General features: G+C 43.6%; 1 protein-coding gene and 1 long non-coding RNA gene across 3 annotated transcripts in view; one reads left to right on the forward strand and one right to left on the reverse strand.

The window, feature by feature from the left end:
* LOC138808007 (uncharacterized) overlaps positions 1 to 20293 on the reverse strand; it is a 386844-nt gene that overhangs the window by 86166 nt on the left and 280385 nt on the right. The window contains exon 5 of the long non-coding RNA XR_011366366.1: positions 1697 to 1806. This is a non-coding gene — a long non-coding RNA (uncharacterized lncRNA). The remainder of the gene's footprint in view (positions 1 to 1696; positions 1807 to 20293) is intronic.
* Positions 10833 to 20293, forward strand: part of Gabrg2 (gamma-aminobutyric acid type A receptor subunit gamma2) — a 65118-nt gene continuing 55657 nt past the window's right edge. The window contains exon 1 of one of the 2 annotated variants that reach the window (XM_069993956.1): positions 10833 to 10966. In XM_069993956.1, coding sequence (XP_069850057.1) covers positions 10848 to 10966 — 119 coding nt within the window. In that variant the 5' untranslated portion in view covers positions 10833 to 10847. The remainder of the gene's footprint in view (positions 10967 to 20293) is intronic. The other variant, XM_069993957.1, reaches the window with a different exon arrangement.

Genomic DNA, 20293 nt, shown 5'->3' on the forward strand with positions numbered 1-20293 from the left:
TATCACATCTTACACTGAGATGAAAGACTTTGATTCCTTCTCCCTTCCTCTATCTCCCTGGTCTTTCTCATTTTCCATCTGTTCCTCTGTCCTATTATCTTTCTCCTTCTTCTAAATCTCCTTTTCTTTCTCTCCCTTTCTCTCTCTCTTCCTTCCTTCTTCACCTTGGCTCACCCTTCCTGAGAAAAGCTAGCTGCCATTTCTTTGCTTACTTGTTCAGAGAAAGCCATCGGCGGTACTATGAGTCTCCCTGTTAGAGAGGCCAATAGTGGGTGGCTAGCATCTATGGCTTTTAGTTCAGCAGCAAACAAACAAACAAAAAAATCCAACTTGAAAATTACCTGACTGTGCTTGGATGTGGAGTTAAGTCTAAGGAAGAGCTCCGGCTGCAGCTCATTTTCAATCTTAGCAAAGACCTGCTGGTCTCCCTGTGGCCGGCCTCCCCGAGAACCTTTAGTGTCACCGAGAACACCCCAGACAAAACTCTCTCGACTTACTGGGTGCTGTTCCTTACTTTAGGGGGTACACAGAATTCTCTGTCTTTGTTTTCTTCCAAACGTTATTTTTATGATGCGAATTTCTCTTTCCAGGCTTGTCCTGTTGGATTCTAAATTACAAACAAACCAAGGCCTTTGCTTCCAAGGTTAAGTTCTCTCCAAGAAATTGGTTTCTTTGTGCTTTTGTTCTTATTTTGGTTCTCAGCTTGTGATTCAACTCTGTGATTTTTTTTTTTTTGGTAACACTGAGGTTTAAACTCAGAGCCTCCTGCTTGCTAGGCAAGTGCTCTACCACCAAGCCACATGTTCAACCTTTTTATATTCTAGTTTTATGAACAAAGGTATATAGATATCCCTGAGTCATTATATCTAAATATGGCTCCAGCTCAAATTTGATTATTTGAAAGCAATGAAAAAAAAACCCAAAACACTCAAGTGTCCTATCCCCCATGAAACCAAGACCATGTTACTATGGCACCTCTGGTTTCATATGATTTACAACCAAATTGTAATTGAGTGTTGATTCTATTCTCATTCACATATTCTGAAAGCCACTCCAAACAGTTCTATTCGTATCTACCTAGACAATGTTCTAATGCATCCTTTCAACTTGCAACTCAAAAGATACACAATCTTTTCCTCAACTCAGCCCAACGCCCTCTTCCCCTTCTCCTATCTTCCCGTCCATCTAGATTTTTCTAACAACAGAAACATTTACTCTTAAAACGGGAGTGATGCACTCTGCTATGCTGGGTTTTGGGGGGGAGCGGGGAGAGATACGGCAGTTAAGCTGGTAATTCTCTTCAGGTCCAGGCAGAAGGCATGGCCTGGCATATTAGAGCTCTACCAATAGGTGCTGAGAGCTGTGAGCATGCAGGGAAGGAAGATCTCCAACTCTGCCTGAGCATGGGAGGGAGAAGAATGAGCCCTGAACTTCCACCTGGAGGTAATGGTGGAAAATGAACAGCTGGTCATTCTCTTATCTCACCCTTCCTATGCATGCAGAGCTTCATGTAATTTGTGGTTCCGGATGCTAGCTGGTATGTGCGTGATCTCTCCAATTATATATTTCTTTGGGGGTAGAATTATATATCATACTTATTTTCCTGAGAACTCTATAGTGTAGCATGAATACATAATAGAACCTAACTTGACTCTTACCTGGAAAAGTCTCCTTTCTCCATTAATCTAATCCTCACCTTCAAATCACATGTGGTCACATGGGGCCTCAAAATCTCCAGTCGATGGAAGGCAGGGCAACTGAGACTCACAAGACTCCAGTTAAGTACATGCAGCCTGGAATAGAAGTCTGGAGGAGGGAAATCCCACAAAAGATCACAGATGTATTATTTGCAGATTAGCCGGCATATGGCATGTTTAATTGCAGCTCTGAAACAACTGTAAGACTAAAACTGATGGTTCGTTTAGAAAGTTCCAAGCTATAGAGACTTGAAAACATCATTTGAAAATGTCAGTGCTATGGCTGACTCAATCCAAATCACCTAGGGTGTTTTCCACAGTCGAAAAAGTAAATTGCCTCCTTGAATGGATCAAGAAAATGTGGTCTATACACACAATGGAATTGTAGGCCTCCATCAGAAAGAATGACATTGCCCATTCGTAAGGAAATGGAAAGACTTGGGGAAAATCATATTAAGTGAAGTAAGCCAGACCCAAAGAAATGTAGGCTCCACGGTGTCTGTCATTGGTAATAATTGGTATATGTCTAGGATAGTTCTAGCAGAGAATCACAATAGCTCACTAGCTATGTACATATGACCATATAAAATGATGCTCATTGACATGAACTCTAAGATATGGAAACAAGAGGTTTTATTTTCTTTAATATACTGTACGATTCCCCCCCCCCCTCAGCAATGTATCTCTTGTCACTGTTTGATTTTGGTACCCTGTGTCTTGTATATATGTGTATTTGATTTGGGGAAGGGAAGGGGAAAGACAAAATGGTGAGACAAAGGACAAAGGGTGAACCAATGCAACAGTGATACTCACAAGACACTATGTTGGTAATGAACTTTATAACCTGGTGGGGATGGGGGAGAAGGAAGATAAAGTGGGAGAAAACAAAGGAGAGGGTAGCACTATTCAACAAGAAATGTACCTTATCTGCGATTGTAATTGCTCTGTACCTCCCCTTTCCAATAAAATGAAAGTAAATTAAAAAATAAAAATAAATGAGAAATTCTAAAGTAGTTTAGAGTTGGGAAAGGAAAACAAGTTTCAAAGTGTACTGATTTTTCATTCTATGGTTGAGTCATAAACGTCTTTGCCCCATTCTCTTTCTTCATCTCTAGAAAGACCAGGTTATTTCTGCTGAAATGTTCATTAGTTAAACCACGAATCCATCCAAAACATAAATACGATAACGGTCCTATGCTTTTATAGTACTTAAAAATGAAGCACATTTCTCATAGATGAAGACAATTCTCTTAAACCAAAAGTGGATGGTATACTTATTCAACAGGGGAAAATGATTATAGCTACATGCATCAAAAGAAAGGTTGAAGAAGAATATACACTTTAACTACCTTCATGTTTATTCCAAATGAGACAGGAAACTCCATAATACAAACTTGTACAGCTAAAGAACTGCCCATCGCAGGGAAAATCAGGACGACCAGACCCCGATATAAAGAGCACTGAACCCACTCGAAGAGGTTTACTTCTCAAATTACATGCCATTACTTCTTTCATATTCCTTGTCCTGTCCATGCTGGAGACTGCACAACGATTAGTCACCCACACTCCTACGACGTCAATGCCACCTAATACCGACTTCTAATTTGTTTCCACTGCCAAACAGATTTGATGGATACACTGTCAAAGGTAATAAGTTTATTTATTGCCAAAAATTTCAGAGGATGAAAAACCCTAAACTGAACTCTGATTCTCCTCTAAGTGGGAATGTGGCATGCATGGGTTCTCAAATCTATTAAATGCCTCCCCACCCCCGCCCCATGATCTGTCTCAGGAGAGTAATGATTCATGGGAAAGGACACTGAGAAATGCTTCCAGTTATTGTAGTCTGTCTTGCATCATTTCCTACAAAGACACAATGATTAGAGAGTTTAGGATTTATACATAGGGTATCATGATCTATGATGAGGAGACGGAACAGACAAGAGAAGCGGCCATGGTTTCAGTGTGTCCTCCCAGAAATGTGTGTGCTGGAACCCATCCGCAGGGCAACGATGCTGGGAAGCGTGGCCGCATGGGAAGTGCTTCCTTCCCCAGGGCTCTGCCCCTGGGGAAAGATGAATGCAGTTATCAAAGAGCAAGTTCGTCATTCTCCTCCTCTTGCCCTTCTTCATTCTGGATTAAGCAGCGATCCTTGGTACATGCCAGCTGTTTAATCCTGGACTCCCCAGGCTCCAGCTAGCTTTTTGAGCCACTAAATTTATGTTTATTATAAATTACTCAAGCTGAATATTCTCTTGTAGTTACACAACATAAACTAGGAAACAATATGGTGTGGAACTCTGAGCATGTACACAAAGCATAAAATGTTATAAAAGTTATTTTTAGGAGTATTCCTTTCCCTTTGACCTTTTCAGATGAGTTTCGTATCATCAATGTTTTGTTGTGTTTTCCATCCCCCAACATAGACCTTATAAAATGAATCTTGGATCTAAAGGTTAAAAATATATAGTATCCTTTGGATAATTTCACCTTCTCTTTAATTAGGCTAAAGAACTGTCACTTTAAATATAGAAGAGTGTCTCATCCAAGTATCTCTACAGACACCATGTGACTGCATCCTTCTTCCTGGCTTTAGAGTCTAAGGTTCCCAGGAAGGGTAAGACTCAGAGGTGAGAAAAGTCAGGTGAATGTTCTGAATGGAAAGTAATTAAAAATAATTTAGCACCCCATATGGAACTAAATTTCCTTAAGTGTGAAATGGGGAGAAAAATAACCTATAGTGTTGTTGTTGCCTTATGGGTTTTGGGAACTTTCAGTGTTAACTCAAACAACCAACTCCCTCCATGACTTTAGCAAGGCTGTATATATAGGGGGCCGTTACTTTTATTTCTATACAATGATGAGAAATGTGTAAGACAGAGGACATTTAGAGAGCAAATGGAAAATGACAGGGAAAGCCCACAAAATGAAAGCATGAGACTAGATGATCACAGCAGATTACAAATCTACCATTACACCTGGTTCTACTCTGATCACAAGTTCAAGCAAGTATAAGCAGCACCGAACATACCATAGCATACCATCTTTAGGAAATTCTACCTCTTTGGGTCCAATGTGGTACCAAGCCGTGATAGGCCTGCAGTCTACCACTGTGACCTCTTACTCTGTGGTAATGGCAGGTAGAATCTGCTGTTAGTATACAAAACAAAACAAAATGGCAAGCAGATGTTGGACGGATTAAACAAATAAAACACATATGTAAAACAAGTCATGGAATTCCTGCTTTGATAATTTCTGGTCCACCAGTCACATCAAATTTATGACTTTTACAGAACTTAAAAACTGAAATACTGGGGCTGGGAAGGTGGCTCAGTGGTAGAGCGCTTGCCTTGCATGCCTGAGGTCCTGGGTTCGATTCCTCAGTACCACATAAGCAAAAAAGAAAAAAAGCCGGAAGTGGCACTGTGGCTCAAGTGGTAGAGCGCTAGCCTTGAGCTGAAGAGCTGAGGGACAGCACCCAGGCCCAGAGTTCAGGCCCCAAAACTGACACACAAAAAAAAAGAAAAAAAATTGAAATACAAAAATTTCCCTCAACTGGAAGGGAAAAAACAAATTGTTTAAACAGGGATCCACGTGGACCCATTGCAACAATGAGATGTACAAGATGTTATGTCGAAAAATGAACTTTACAACTTTGGCGGGGGGGGGGGTGCGGTGAGTGGAGGGGGAAGGATGGGAAGGGCTGGGAAGGGGAAACAAAGGAGGAGGCAACAATGCTCGATAAGAAATGTACTCACTACCTTGCTCATGTAATTGTAACCCCTCTGTACGGTATTTCCCTCAACTACACATCCACTATCAACAAGATAAAGGGTCGGCTTTCTGATCAACCCCAGCTGACACAGTGTTTCTTAGCTTCCACATGCATTGTTTAAAATGAATGCACACCAGAAAAATCAGGTGTAAGATTTAAAAAAAAATCTGAGGGAGTAATACGTTTTTATCCCTTACCTTGTGCCAAGACCAACTGAAAATTGGAAGCAAATCTACTGTTAAAATCTTCTCTTGTGGTACATTTCACCACAACAAAAATAAAGGACAATAAATGGCAATATTTTTATGTTTGTATGTTTCTTAAGCCTTTGAAACTGTGTTTCAACAAAACTATTATCTCCACTATTTAGTATAGGAATCCATAACTCAAATAGGGTAAGTAAACTAACCAGCATGGACAAGTGAAAAAGATTCTACTTGGAGTATTTCTGACTCCAGCCCTCCATGTCTTGAAATTATGCTATGACCCCCTCCCCACCCCAACGTGGAAAGCTAGTTCCGTGTTATTCCCTTTTTCATCTCACCTTTCTGAACACCAGGGAAAAATACAAATGAATGCTGCTGTGAGGTCTGGGACAAGCCACCTGCCCCTTCCACCACCGGGTTTCTCTATGCCTTAAGAAGAAGACCACAGATAATGATCTTTAAGATAACATTCTAAGTAAACACTGTAAAACTCTACCACTATTTTCCCTGCATAAGAATGTGATTTTAGAACTGTTCAAATTTGTGGATAAGTAAGTACAAGAACAAATAGTTGACATGCAAAAAGAAATTATTCAACTTATGAAGGATTACAGATCCAGTTCATCTATCTTAAACATCACATCCTGTCCCATAGTAAACTGTTTATCTAGCTATATGTCTATTAAGGGAGATTTCTATCATTTCCAGTTCTTTTTTTTATTTTGCTCTTTTTGCTTGTACATGTAACACTGTCACACATATATGGCATGGCAGACAAGTAGATTATATGTAAATAATATGTACACACCCATATATAAGGGATATCATGTGCAAACACATGCATGCATGCATGCTGCTTTCTTTAAACTGGCTATATCGATGGAATAACCTAATGTTGGTGGATGGGTGAAAGGAAATTAACATTTTAATATACCTGGTTGTTTGCAGATTACCACTGAAAGCATAGTGTCAGGCTAGCATCAGGCCACAAATAACAGAACGGTCCTTTGGAACAATGGAGCAACGAGAAACAGTCTTGCATAATTGGAAGTTGAGGGTGAAGTGCTCTCAGCCTCTTCTCCCTCTGGACTCCTGCTCTCATACGGATTCCCAAGGTGACTGCAAGCTGACCTCTGCTACTCTTCTATGTGGCCACCTGAGACCTGAAACCATCTGAAGATAAAAACAGGCTTCTTGACCTGTTCTTCAACAAAGCACAAATCCTCTACAGAATTTCCGTGCATATTTCTCCTGCTTCATTGAACTGAAGTATGTCAGAAATCAATGCTTCAACTAACAACTGGAAAGAGAATGACTCACCAAGATCTGACCCTGGACTTAGCTCTGTGCTCTGCATATTCTAGAGTTTTGAGAGACACCCCCACCCCCCATGAGTTACTTTCAAAAGGAAAAAAACAATGAAGTAGTTAAAAATGTAATACCACTAACCTTTCAGTATTTGGGTTGAAAGTCAGGATGCAATACTTATTACACTCTTGATTATCATTAGTACTGTATTAAAGTATTTGAACTGTTTTTGCTAATAGTTATCGTTCTACAGCCTATTTATAGAATTTCTGGCCAATACATAGACTACTAAAATATAGTTATCACATTAAAAACCTCTGCTTGATCTTACTACTTCAACTTACATAAGCATTGACTAAACCAGACCTCTCTCTGTTTCCAGCTGACCAGAGGGAGGTGTGGGGCCTGGAGCTTTTTTCAGAGTCTAGCACTCACCACAAAGTGTGGGGGAGGGCAGAGGGAGAGGACCCTAGTATACTTGATGATGATCTGAAATAACTTCTTTCAGTGGCATGGAGTAGTGATTGAGGACACAGCGTTGGACTAGAAGAGTTTGTTTCCAGGCCAGGCTCTACAACTTACAATCTACGGTATCTGGGCCATACAACCTAATGTCTCTAAATGTCATCTTTCAATGCGTCTGCTTGTTATTTTCCCTCAGATATTTGAAAAGCAGCAGCAACAACAAAAAACTGGAAAAAATCACATTAAATGCACAGCCTAGAAAGGATTATTTTGTTTCAAGAGGTAGACAATTTTTTTTTCTCTTTTGGAAGACTAGGGATTGAACTCATGGTGTCTATCTTGCTAGGAAAGTACTGCATTACTTGAGCCGCATTCCTCAATCCTCTGCTTCACATCCCTAGTCAGGATTATAATTATTCTGCAAATTTTAGGGTGGAACTGGGAGTTTATCTCATTGGTAAGGCACTTGTCAAGTGTGCATGAGACCCAAGATTCAATCACTAACACTGGAAAGAGAGAGAGAGAGAGAGAGACAGACAGACAGACAGACAGACAGACAGACAGACAGACAGACAGACAAAGACAGGCAAGAAGACCTCAATAATTCATTAATCAGGTTAGAACTCCCTGAAGAAAATATAGCAAGCATTGATTTATTACTGAGAATTATTCTCAATTTTCAAAATTCTTCAACTTTTATATTTTATGATAGATTTTGAAGTGCAGTCCATTCCAATGAACTTTCAGAAATTTTAAATTTGTTGCTGCTCATTTTTTTTTACTCTTCTTCTACATGTAGTGTTATACAAATATAAAAGAAGGACATCCTTTAATATCTCTTAAGTGTACTTGAAGGATTTTTCTGTCATATCTTCTGTCATTTCTTCCATATATTTTGAGGCTGTATTATCAGTTATATAAACTTGTATGTCTTCTTGGTGAGCTGATTCTTTTATCATTATAAAAATAAAACCTTTCAGCCAGGCACCAGTGGCTCACACTTGTAATCCTAGCTACTCAGGAGGCTGAGATCTAAGGATCACAGTTCAAACCCAGCCTGGGCAGGAAACTCGGTGAGACTCTCATCTCCATTAAACACTAAAAAACTAGAAGTGGTGCTGTGGCTCAAGAGGTAGAGTGTTAGCCTTGAGCTGAAGAGCTGAGGGACAGTGCCCAGGCCCAGAGTTCAAGCCCACAAGTGACGAAACAAAAACAACAACAATCCTTTGATAATATTCTTTATTTATACACCTATTTTCAGCCACCATTTAGATATTTGCCATTTCTTGTCCCATAATTTTTCCTCCTTGTTGTGTATTTTCTGCTGGCTTTGCATTTATCATTTCTTAGTGTTAGATTTTAATGTGATATGACTTTGACATGTCTTTAAAATATTGTTTTAATTATGCTTTAAGGGTTACTATTTTCATCTTTCAGTAGTATCAATTACTCTAAAACCATTTCATAAGATGTGCAAGAAACCTGACCTCTGGAGTAGTGCAATTTCATTTAGTTCCAACTCTGGGAGGCTTTGTGCTCTTGTTTGCTGATATATAATTTTACATCCCTGTGTGTGGTAAACTCCAAACTCAGATGCCAAAATGAAAAAGAATAAACATGTCAAATGTCCTTTGGAGACGTCAGCATCAAACACACACAGTTTTATGCTTCCTCCGATAGTAACGATGATATTCTGGTTCATCTCTGGGTGACATTCTCTCAGCCTCCACTTTCTTTTGCTTTCTTTTCTAGAGGATTCTGGGGTTTTGGTGGGCACCTGACTGAGGCACTCCGTGCGGGCACGGTCCGCGGGGCACAGTTCCTGACCGCTGTCATCTTTTCCAGAAGCAGGGTCGCGGTGGTCTGGGGGTCGGTGGAGGCCCGGCCGGCCCGGCGCGGCCCGGGAGCGCCTTCCCGAGTCCTGGGTTGGCCACGGGGTTGGACCGCAGCCTCGGGCTCTACCCATCTCCCGGACTCTGCTCACTGGACTCCGTCCATGGCTGGACGGCTGTCTTCTCACGGAGAGCCCTACCCATGGCTCCCAGCGCTTTCCGGAAGGTTCGAGGGGCCGTCCCGGCGCGCGCTGGCTCCGCGGCGCGGCCTTGGCTTCGTCGCTCCGGGGCGCGGAACGGGCTGGCCCCGCGTGTCGCCCACGGAGACGCGGGAGGCACGAGGGCGGCGGGCCGGCGGGAAGACGACCCGAGCCGCAGCTGGGAGAAGGCGGCGGGCCCCCCTCACTACCCCGCGGCCCGCCAGGCTTGGGGTCTGTGGGCCACGCAGGTGGAGGCCGGGCGAGGCCGGACGGGGCGGTCGGGGCACGGGGCCCGCGGTCTCCCAGGGACGGGGGCTCCCGCACGTCCGCCTCCTGCGGCCCGCTGGGCGAGGGGCCGGCCCGGGGCTCACGGAGGGACCCCGGCCGGTGGCCCGAGCCGCCCGCCCGCCGTCGGTCCCTCACGTCTGCGGGCGCGGGTTGGGTCCCGACGCCCGGCGGGGCGCCGCGCTCGCGAGCGTCCCGGGGCAGCCGGCGCCCCTTCCCCTTTGACCTCGCGGACAGCCCGCGCCACCCTCGATCGCGCAAGGCCTGTAGTGGTTTCTGATGCTCGCAAGTGCACGCGCGTGCGCACACACAGTCAACCCCCCATCTGAGGGGGGGAGAGAGGGAGAGACAGAGACAGACAGACAGACAGAGAGGAGGGAGGGAGGAGGTAAAGCAAAGAGAGCGAGCCGTTTCTCCGCTCCCCCGCCCCCCTCCCCAGTGTGCGGCTCTCTCTCCCCCCGCCCCCCTCCCCAGTGTGCGGCTCTCTCTCCCCCCCCATTCCTCCCTCCCTCCCCGGTGGGTGTGCGGCTCTTTCTCTCCCCCCGCCCTCCCTCCCCGGTGTGCGTCTCCCCCCCCCCGCCCTCCCTCCCCGGTGTGCGGCGCGCTCTCCCCCCGCCCTCCCTCCCCGGTGTGCGTCTCTCTCCCCCCGCCCGCCCTCCCCGGTGGGTGTGCGGCGCGCTCCCCCCGCCCGCCCTCCCCGGTGTGCGTCTCTCTCCCCCCGCCCGCCCTCCCCGGTGTGCGTCTCTCTCCCCCCGCCCTCCCTCCCCGGTGTGCGTCTCTCTCCCCCCGCCCTCCCTCCCCGGTGTGCGTCTCTCTCCCCCCGCCCGCCCTCCCCGGTGTGCGTCTCTCTCCCCCCGCCCTCCCTCCCCGGTGTGCGGCGCGCTCTCCCCGCCTCCCCCTGCCTCGCCTCGGTCCCCTCCGCCCCGCCGGCGCTCGGACGCGGTCGGCCGGCGTCGGCGGCTCCGGCTTCGCTCTGCCCCGGAATCAGTTCCCGAGGCCGCGGCGGCGGCGCCGGGACCGGGCGGGCGGGCGGGCGGCGGGGGGCGCCGAGTCGGAGGCGCGCGGAGCGCGGCCCGGGGATGGCCGGGAGCCCGCCGGGCGCGCGGGGCGCGGGCCGCTCCGCCCGCCCGCCCCCGACGCCGGGACTCGCGCGGAGGATGACGGCGTGGGCGCTGCTCCTGCTGACCCTCTACCCGGGGTAGGTCGCGCGGCGGCGGGCGCGGCCCCCGCTCGGGTCCCGCGGTTCGGGCCAGGCCCGCGCGGGGCCCCCGAGGCCGCGCCGTTCCCCGCTTCGCCCCGCTCTGGGTCGCGGCCGCGGCCTCCCCGCGAGGCCGTGCGGAAGGCGCCGGGTGGGGTGGGGGCCGCGGGGGGAGGAACGGCGCGGGGTCCCCGAGCCCCCGGGTGCCGCGGGCCGGCGCCTCCCGGCCCCGCGCCGGAGCGTCCCGGGCCCGGCTCTCCGGCCCGGCTGGGCCCGCGCCGCGGTTCAGCACCACGGACAGAGGCCGCGCCCGGGGCTTCCGCCCACCGGGACGCCGGGCCCGGGCTTCTGCAGGGGGGGCTCGGAGCCCGAGTCTGCGGGGCGCGGGGCGCGGGGCGGCCTCGCTGCGGCGCCCAGGCCGTGGCGAGCCCGGAGACCCTGCAGCGGCCGGGCCACACGCGCTTACACACGCGTTTACACACGCACAGCACCCACCGGGGACACGTGCGTCCCCCCCCCCCCCCGCCTCTCCCCAAAGAAGACCAGGAGCCCCAGGGCTCCGCCCCGCGCCGCCGCCTGCCGGACCTTCCGTGGCCCCGGACGGCTGGGCCTGGCTGGCGCGAGCTCCGGGCAAGGGAGGGCCGGGCGGCCCGCGGAGGGGTGTGTGAGAGTGTGTGAGCGTGAGTGTATGTGAATGCGCGAGTGTGTGTGTGCGTGTGTGAGTGTACGTGTGTGTGCGTGTGTGTGTGTGTGTGTGCGTGTGTGCTCGCGCGCGCCTCTCCCCTCGGGCCACCTGGGAAGGTTCCACGCCCACCCCGACACCCCTGAGGCGGCGCAGATCGGGCACGTTGGGTCGCCCTGTGGGAGAAGGGTCTGTGACACCCTTCGGGAGGTCTTCTTCGGCATCTTTGTGAAATGCAAGTCTTAGAGGGCGGCCTGGGGGGGGGGGACCGGCCTTCCCACCTGGGCCTGGGGAGGGTGCGGGGCCGGCGCTGGAAAGGAGTGACAGCCCCCCCCCCCAGTGAAACTGGTCCCCGGGACCTTGCTGGGGGGGTGGTGTGAAGAGCGGTAGCAGAACCTCCCAGAAATAACAGAAACACTTAACTGACTTTTTGGTTTCAAAACTCCAGACACGGAGCTCTTCTCCCCTCCTTAGGCCGCGTCCACTCAAAGGGAGAAGACACAACAAAACAGGGGAAGGAAGCATGGGGATGGCCTCGAGGCAGCTAATGCCTTCTAGATAGGGAATAGTGAAGTGCAAAGCACTCAAGCTTTGCCATTTACAATGCCGTGTTAAGAATCACCTAGGAAATTGCTCAAATGGAGTTTCCTAAACAATACACTAGATGCTTCTACACCATTTTGCTTGGAAGGAAGCTGAAAAATATTCATAGACTTTGAAGAAAGGGGCCTGTATTTGGCAGATTTCCAAAAGTGTACTCTTCACCCTATTCAAAACTTAGACATAGTTTGAGTTCTGCAAACTTATTGTTCAGCTAAACACAAGGAATCAATCTCACAGTCCTAAGCTTTTCACTTATATGTAAATTATTAAGTATATTTTATAAGCCATAAGGGCACAAAATATAAAGCATCTTAATATGCTTATATCATAAATGAAAAGGTAGTGGCTAAGCAATCAAATATATTTGTAAGAATGTATATGTGAAATATATTCACATGCATATATTGATAAGTAGAAGTTTTAAAATAAAATTTGAAATTTTATATACCTTTCTAACCTAGAATAATAATAATGCACTTCAGTGATATAAAATTCTTTTTTTCAAAAATAGACAAAAATCATTGGATTGAATTTTTGATAACCTACATCGTTTATAAGTACTAGTATTAATTTTTGAAGAATGTTGAATTAAAGACATAAATATTTTCTCTTAGTTATTAGTGATACAAACGTCTCAGATGATAACCTTTTTGAGACTAACGTTTATTTTTTATCCCATAATTACACTATGTATAGATTCTAACATTTTCATGCTGTGTCCATCCATGTACATAAAGGAAATACTGTATTTTTCAATGTAACTGTTTACAGAATTAAGTTCTACAGTAACTTGTTACTCCCTGTCTTTCTAAATGCTTCACTTCATTTTATCCAGAGAAACAAAATTTGCTCAACATACAGTTGTTTTAGATGTCTACATTCAAAATAGTTATACCTAAAACATCTGAAAAGAAAAAGAAAAAAAACAGATGTATGACCCCGGAATCTCCCAGAATTCAGTTGTCGAGCTGCCTGTTCTGTAGACAAAGTAAGTGGACAGTATGCAGAAACCTGAAAACCTACATTGGAATGAAACTAGGGTCATGCACAGCTCTCTCCCCTGAGCTACCTTCCAGCCCGAGTCCTTGGGCCTTTCTGTGTAGCTCAGGCTGGCCTTAAACTCACTACCCTCTTGCTTCTGCTTTCTGAGTGCTGGGATAACAGACATGTGCCCAGCTACAAACTAGATTTTAATTCTAATAATCAGCTACAACAATAATTAGCTCCAGAAATGTCTCTGTGATATCTTAGATGTGTTGTCAACTCATTTCAAAATCAGATTCCCAGAAAAATGTACTTTAATGTCAAAAGTCTCTTCTATACATTTGAAAAACTGTTTCATGCCAAGTATTTCCATGCAAATTGGAAGGTCAAGACTGTCTTTTGGGACTTTGTCACAGTTGCACCCATTACATTACTAGAGTCATGGATACTTCTGCTACAACTCACTAGTCTTTTGAAGATACTTTAGGTGTAAATACTTTATAGATAATGTAGTCAAGTTACTACACTTATAAGAGGAGACTGATGATTTGATACTGAAGAACATGGAGGATAATTAGTGATAGATCAAACACAGCCAGTGATTGTAAGTTGTATATTTGTACATATGCATACTCATCCATTCATATGTATATACTGTACCACATTTGCTTATCATTATGGATACATAACTCTATCACTCTGCCAGCATATTTATTCTGTTATGTTACTGATGTTTATCTGTGGCCTTAAAGCAAGGAATTTAAATATTGCCTATAATACTGCTTCCCTACTCTGTATAATGTGGGTGACATAGTATCCTAGCAAACATTAAGCACATACTTATAAATTTAAAAAGTATTACACATGCAGAGGATTGTGTGTGTGTGCAAATGCTGGTGATGGAACACTGAATACTGAGCCTTGCAGATGCTAAGCAGGCACTAGAGTTACTGGCTATACCCAGTCACATTTCTTCTTCTTTTCCTATCTATCTGAATACTACTTCACATTTAGAGAATGCATCCAAGTTGAGATCCTGAATGCTTAAAGCACTTACATTGTAGATAGCCATAGCAGATAAACTTCTTAACTGCTTCAATTATAAATTTTAATCAATCTGTGACCAATTTGGCAGAAGTATTTTGGAAAGGCACAAGTAAGTGTCATTCAGTAAAACCTAGCTGTTCTAGATCAGTTTTATTTTTTATTTTTTTCTGGGCCAGCTTTATTATTTATAATCACTTGATTCTATATTCAAAAGACAAATTCTAGAAAAGACACCTTAGATCCAAATGGAGTATTGCATAAATGTTCAGTAGATGTTCTTCCAAGGATCTGAATAATAATGAGACTCTGGTAATTTAGAATTCTGAGAATGGTTTGAGATGTCCACTCTCCACCACCACCAACATTATTAAATGTCACTGTGTTATTGAAAAGATCTAGAAAGAAATGCTTAGAAATCATTTAGTATTCAAGTGTATTATGAATTTAAGGGCAATTAAATGATATCATTTAGAACCTGAATCAGAATTATATTTAGAAAACACATTTTCAAAATAGTGTATCTACATGATAAAGTATACTTTAATTTTCAACCCACTCATTACCCAGGAACTTAACTACTGTGTATCAACCCATTTAGAAAAATGAATAAATAAATAAAAACAGAGATGTTACCCTCTACGGAGGGAATTTGCTCAATGTTGTCCTTCAGCTTTCTGACAAAAACTCACAGAGAAGTGAAAGCAAAACTGAGCCAACTCTACTGAATGTTAAGGTATGAAACAATATAATCACCTCAAAATCAGCTATGTGTGTTCGCTCCACAGAGATATTAAAGAATGCTATGTCTATCATATAACATGTAGAGCGCAAAGGATGATATGCTTTTAATCACTTCCATCAAAAAAATCACTTGTTTAGTCTCTAAAATTATAGGACACTGAAGCACTAAAGGAAAAAGAAAAAATAATGTTTTAGCATTGATTAGTGTTCTATATTTTCTAAGAATCTTTAAAGAATATTTACATTGTGATTTCTGTTCTCTCATCCGGCTTGTGGGTTAAATGAAGAGGACAGTGTCTCTTTCTGAGAATCATTTAGTCACATGTGGCCAGGTGTTGGGGCATATATCTACCATCTCAGGTCAAGGGATGCTGAAGGTATGAACACAGTACACTCCGGTCTGCTACATTAAAAGGCTGTTTGGTTTTTTTTTTTTCCCATTCAATCAATGAAAAACTTTTAAAAAACAGATGAAGACAAATAGAAAGAGATGTGAAAATGTAAAGCCCTCCTTGGGTATCGGCTGTGGGCAAGATGAAGATGGCCTTGTTGCCTTCCTTACACAGGTCACTCTGTGTAGGTATCCATATTTCCTTTTCATTTGTCCCACACCCTACTGAATAAATGTCACTAAAAAATAAATAAGCTTATTTTAAAGTTACATATTAGAGACAGTATAAAAAAGACAACTCCAAATCATATTAATCCCTATAGTATTGTAGTGTAAAAGCACAAATAGTTGTAATTTTATGCCATTAGAAAACTCACTGGGTAACTGCATAAAGTACCACGTAAATGGTAAATTAGCAGCACTGATGTAATCTCCACTCATTCGTAAAGAAAACCCCATGAACAGCAAATAGCACAACACTGGAAAACAAAACAAAACAAAACAAAACAAGTGATGTTTTAAAATCCTTGTAGTAATTGATATCCTGCCATGAAGTTAAGTTCACTTGTATACCCAAAGTCTGTGCAGGAAGAGAAATACCCAGTGAGTTCTACAATATATTTAGGTATATTTCCATGAAGTGGCCAAGACAAATGACATATGCCATACTGTATATATTTAGGGCAGAAAAAAGTAATGTTAGATGCTTTCCCCCCAGGGAAAGTCTTATTTAATATTCTCTTCCATTGGCAATGCATTTCTCCATGAACTTGCAAAAGATCCTTGAAATCACATCTTCCTTGTGTCTTTGCTTACATAATGCCTTGACCGTAAGACCTTCAGATCATTCAGCGCCACGCTCACCTCTCTCTCAGCATCTTGTGCATGATATGTTTCCTCAGGACTTAGTTACTGACATCAGTCATTTTTACTACATGCTTTACTGGTTTCTCACTTTTACTTCTCATTTTCTCTCTTTTCAGCTAGAAACCAGGATCCATGAGAACAGAGATGCTATTTATTTCCACAGATAAAACTTACAGTTTTAGAGAAATGCTTAGTATGTAATAGATGCTCAATAATTGTTTAATTCAATAATTTTTAATTCAATAATAAAAATTACCATTTTCTCAGAAATTTGTCTTCTCTTTAAAAAGGAATGAAGAAGAATCTGTTCATCTTTTCCTGTTATCTCCAGTTAATCCACACACGGCTGCCTTTCCCCTCTTGGGTCAAGCAGCAAATAGGCTTGGGGTAGTCTTTAAGGACAGAAGGTAGTAAGACTCACTTGATTCCTTTGCTGTAACTCAAAATGAATACCAGGAATATGGAACTTTTAGCATCAGGAAGATGGGGTAGGGTCAAGGGACAAGGTCTAGACAAATGGAAAGAGACAGGATGGTGAATGTACTCATATTTAATGGATATATGTGAAAAGGAAAATGAATGGATGGGAGGTTGGGAGAGATGGGGGGATGATGAAAGAGGTGACACTGGTCTAGATCCATTGCACTCATAATCTGATGGTGAACTGAAACTCCTTTGTATAACTACTTAGAGATAATAATAACTTCAAACTCAAATTCTTAGCCTTCCTTAATGACCACTACTACTTAGTGACTTTTAGTAAACTTGCATTCACTTTGCCCAAATCTCCACACACAAAATCTTAGTACTGTGGTTCTTTCCAAGTTTACTTTCAATAGTAATCTCTATATTGCATGCAGATGAACTGGAACATTTTGAGCATTCCTATTAGATGTGTTGACTGGTGTTTTGTTACTACATGAGACCTTAACTTACTTCCTTAGACTGTCACATTGCTCAAGCATCATCTTCATCAGACAAAGTAGTCTCCCCATACCTTTTTAATTCTTAATGTGAGGAGCCTGCAGAAGATGAATTTCTTAATTTTCTCATTAAATTTATTTTCCAACTTGTCAGACCCTTCTCCTAACGTGTGTAAGATGAGCAAGTTGAGGAGATGTCTCTGTTTCTAGAGTGTCTATGTTGTTCATTATAAGAAAATCATTTCGGACCCAGGGCCAGTGGCTCATGCCTGTAATCCTAGCTACTCACCAAGTTGATATACGGTGGATCATAATTCAAAGCCAGCCTGGACATAAAAGTCCTGGAGATTCCATCTCCAATGAACCAGCATGAAGCTGTGATGGAGACATGAGTCATGGTGGCATACCCACCATGAGCAAGAAGCTGAGCAAGAGTGCGAAACAGGGAGTACCAGTTCCAGTACCAGCAAAGGGGGGAAAGGGAATATCATTTCTGTAAATTTGACGGACGTTATTCACAGTGTAGATTAGGACGTAATGAGAAGATACCTGCCTCTGGGAAGTTATCTGTTGCCAAAAGCTTGTATGGAAGGGTGCCATTCAGTTGCTGAGCTAAGCTACTCAGCTTACTTTTGGAGGGAAACGTGGGTTGTGCACCTTAATGGCCAAGTCTGTCATGGCCAGCAGAAGTGCAAGCAGTGGCTGGAGACGGTCTGAGGAGTCCTGAGGACAGACAGCAGCCAAGCTGATAATCTGCTGTTCTGACCATGGCCAACTCTGATTTTCTTCATGGCTCATGGATCTGTTCATAGAAAGCCATCATCTGTCATCTTGGTCACTAGGTCACTCCAAATTCCCTTCGGACTCCAGCTGTCTTATCTTCCACTCACTCACTACAAAATTGTTCCAATAAATGAAGATAGGATTTAGATTCTAAAATTTGCTCAGCATTTCAGGTACAGTGAGATGGCTTTCTCCTTACTTTACCTTTGATTCCTCGCACCACAGATATTGTTTCCCTGTTTGTAAACCTCATATTGGTAATACAGGGTGTGTGTACTCTCTCATGCTTATTAATTGTCCCATATGTGTTTTTTTCTGGTCCCAGGACTTGAACTTGGGGCCATAGGCTCACTCTCATTTCTTGCTGGAGCTCTACTGCTTGTGCAAGCCTTCAGTCCAGCCTTTTTAAAGTGGGTACTATCTTTAAGTTGTATGGAGGAGTTGTCACTTAACAAAGCAGTGTGTGAACACAATTTATGTTGATCAATGCCCTCCCTTGAACAGTCTCACCATCCCTCTCCTCCCCACGCCTTCCCTCACTCTTCTTAATCGTGTAGAATATACATTCCTATCTGCATTTGCTCCTCTTCTTCATCTAACCCTCTGCCCTCGACCCCATCTACCCATTTCAAGTACCTGCTTCCTGGAACATTATTTGCTCATTTTGCCTTTCTTGAGGTCTCCCTTGACTCCACTGAATTGCAGTTAATACATCTGCATACACTTGCATACCACCAGACATATTTACTTATTGGTTTGTAGGCTAGCTCTAGCTTCCACATATGCTGATAATTTTGGATAGAGGACATTTTTGATCAGGTTGGATTCTAACTCTGATCCTCCAACTCTCAATCTCCCCAGTGACTAGAATTACAGGCCTAAGTCGCTAGGCACCTGGCTAACATAACATTAGTGAGCTAGAATTACGTTATACATATAAATATTTATGTTATAAGGTCTATTTTATTGCTATGAATTTGATGGTGAGAGTTACAATAAAATTACTCCTTCTTCTTTGTGATTCTAGTTTAAGGCTAACTGGCCTTATCTGCTACAGACATATTATACGAGTTTCAATTTTTTCTGATGAAATTGCTGTGAAATAAAATAGTTCTGTTTTTTAACATTTTAATGAACTACCAAAAAGAGTTTTCCAATCTATAATAAAGTTGCTCTAAATGCTTAAAGCTTTATGTATCTTTGTAATCACCAGTTATTCTGAAAGTAGCAGTTTAAAATAAACACTATTTCTAGTCAAGTTTCTGAGTAGCAGAGCAGGTAGCTTTTCTGGGTAACTGTGATTCAGGATTTCTCATTAAGTTATAGTCACGCTGTGGAACAGAGTTCTTCAGACACCTCAGCGTGCAGGAGGTAGCTTCCTACTGGATGACCTCGTAGCCATTCTAGAGAATGTGAACTGCATCCCAGGTTCAGGGCTTACATGGAAAGAAGCACTTCACACACTCACACCATTTGTACTGCGGAGGACAAGTGTGCCTAGATGGTGGTAAGCTTTGAAGTTTACCCAGTTTTCAGTTGTGTAACAGTTATACAACATAATTGGTTTATAATTCTTGCAGAATCCCAGTGCTGTCTTACATCCAAGCAAAACCAAGAACTAGTTATTAATTCTATTATGTTAATGATGCAAAAGATTTTAAAAATGATTTGTGGTTGCTTTGAAATTTTTGCACTATATTTAACTAATATGTCTATATAAATGGAGTTTTGTCGAGCTTAATAATTTTCATCTATTAAATGGCAATGACTGTCTCTAATTTCCAAATAAATTAAAGCAATTTTGGCACTAACTGATTGGTTTGGAATTTTAAGAGATTCTCATGGAATCTCTGATACTTATTTCTTATCTATAAAATGCATTACTTTTTAATTTGTTTATACAATTACCAGGAAGAGCAATATACCACCTGAGAGCTGAAAACAAATATAAAACGATGCCAAATTAACAAGAAACCACAGTGCTGTTTCATAAATATCATTTTCCCTCTCCCCAAGAGAAGAGTGTTTCCTAGACAAAATAGAAGTTTATTTAGTTTGCGCATATACAACCAATACAGAATCACCAAGTGTTTGTATTTATCATAAACTTTTCAGTCGATTGGCTTTGACACTATTGATGATTATACAGCTGATTATATATTTTTTTAAAAAGAAAAGTTAGAGCACTAGCCTTGAGCTGACGAGCTGAGGGACAGTGCCCAGGCCCAGAGTTCAGGCCCCACAACCGGACCCTCCCCCCAAAAGAAAAGAAAAACTGTGGCTGACAATATGAGAAGGAGCAGGAT

Source organism: Dipodomys merriami, unplaced genomic scaffold (genome assembly GCF_024711535.1).
Source record: "Dipodomys merriami isolate MVZ:Mamm:240054 unplaced genomic scaffold, mDipMer1.0.p SCAF_44, whole genome shotgun sequence".
Taxonomy (NCBI): Eukaryota; Metazoa; Chordata; class Mammalia; order Rodentia; family Heteromyidae; genus Dipodomys; species Dipodomys merriami.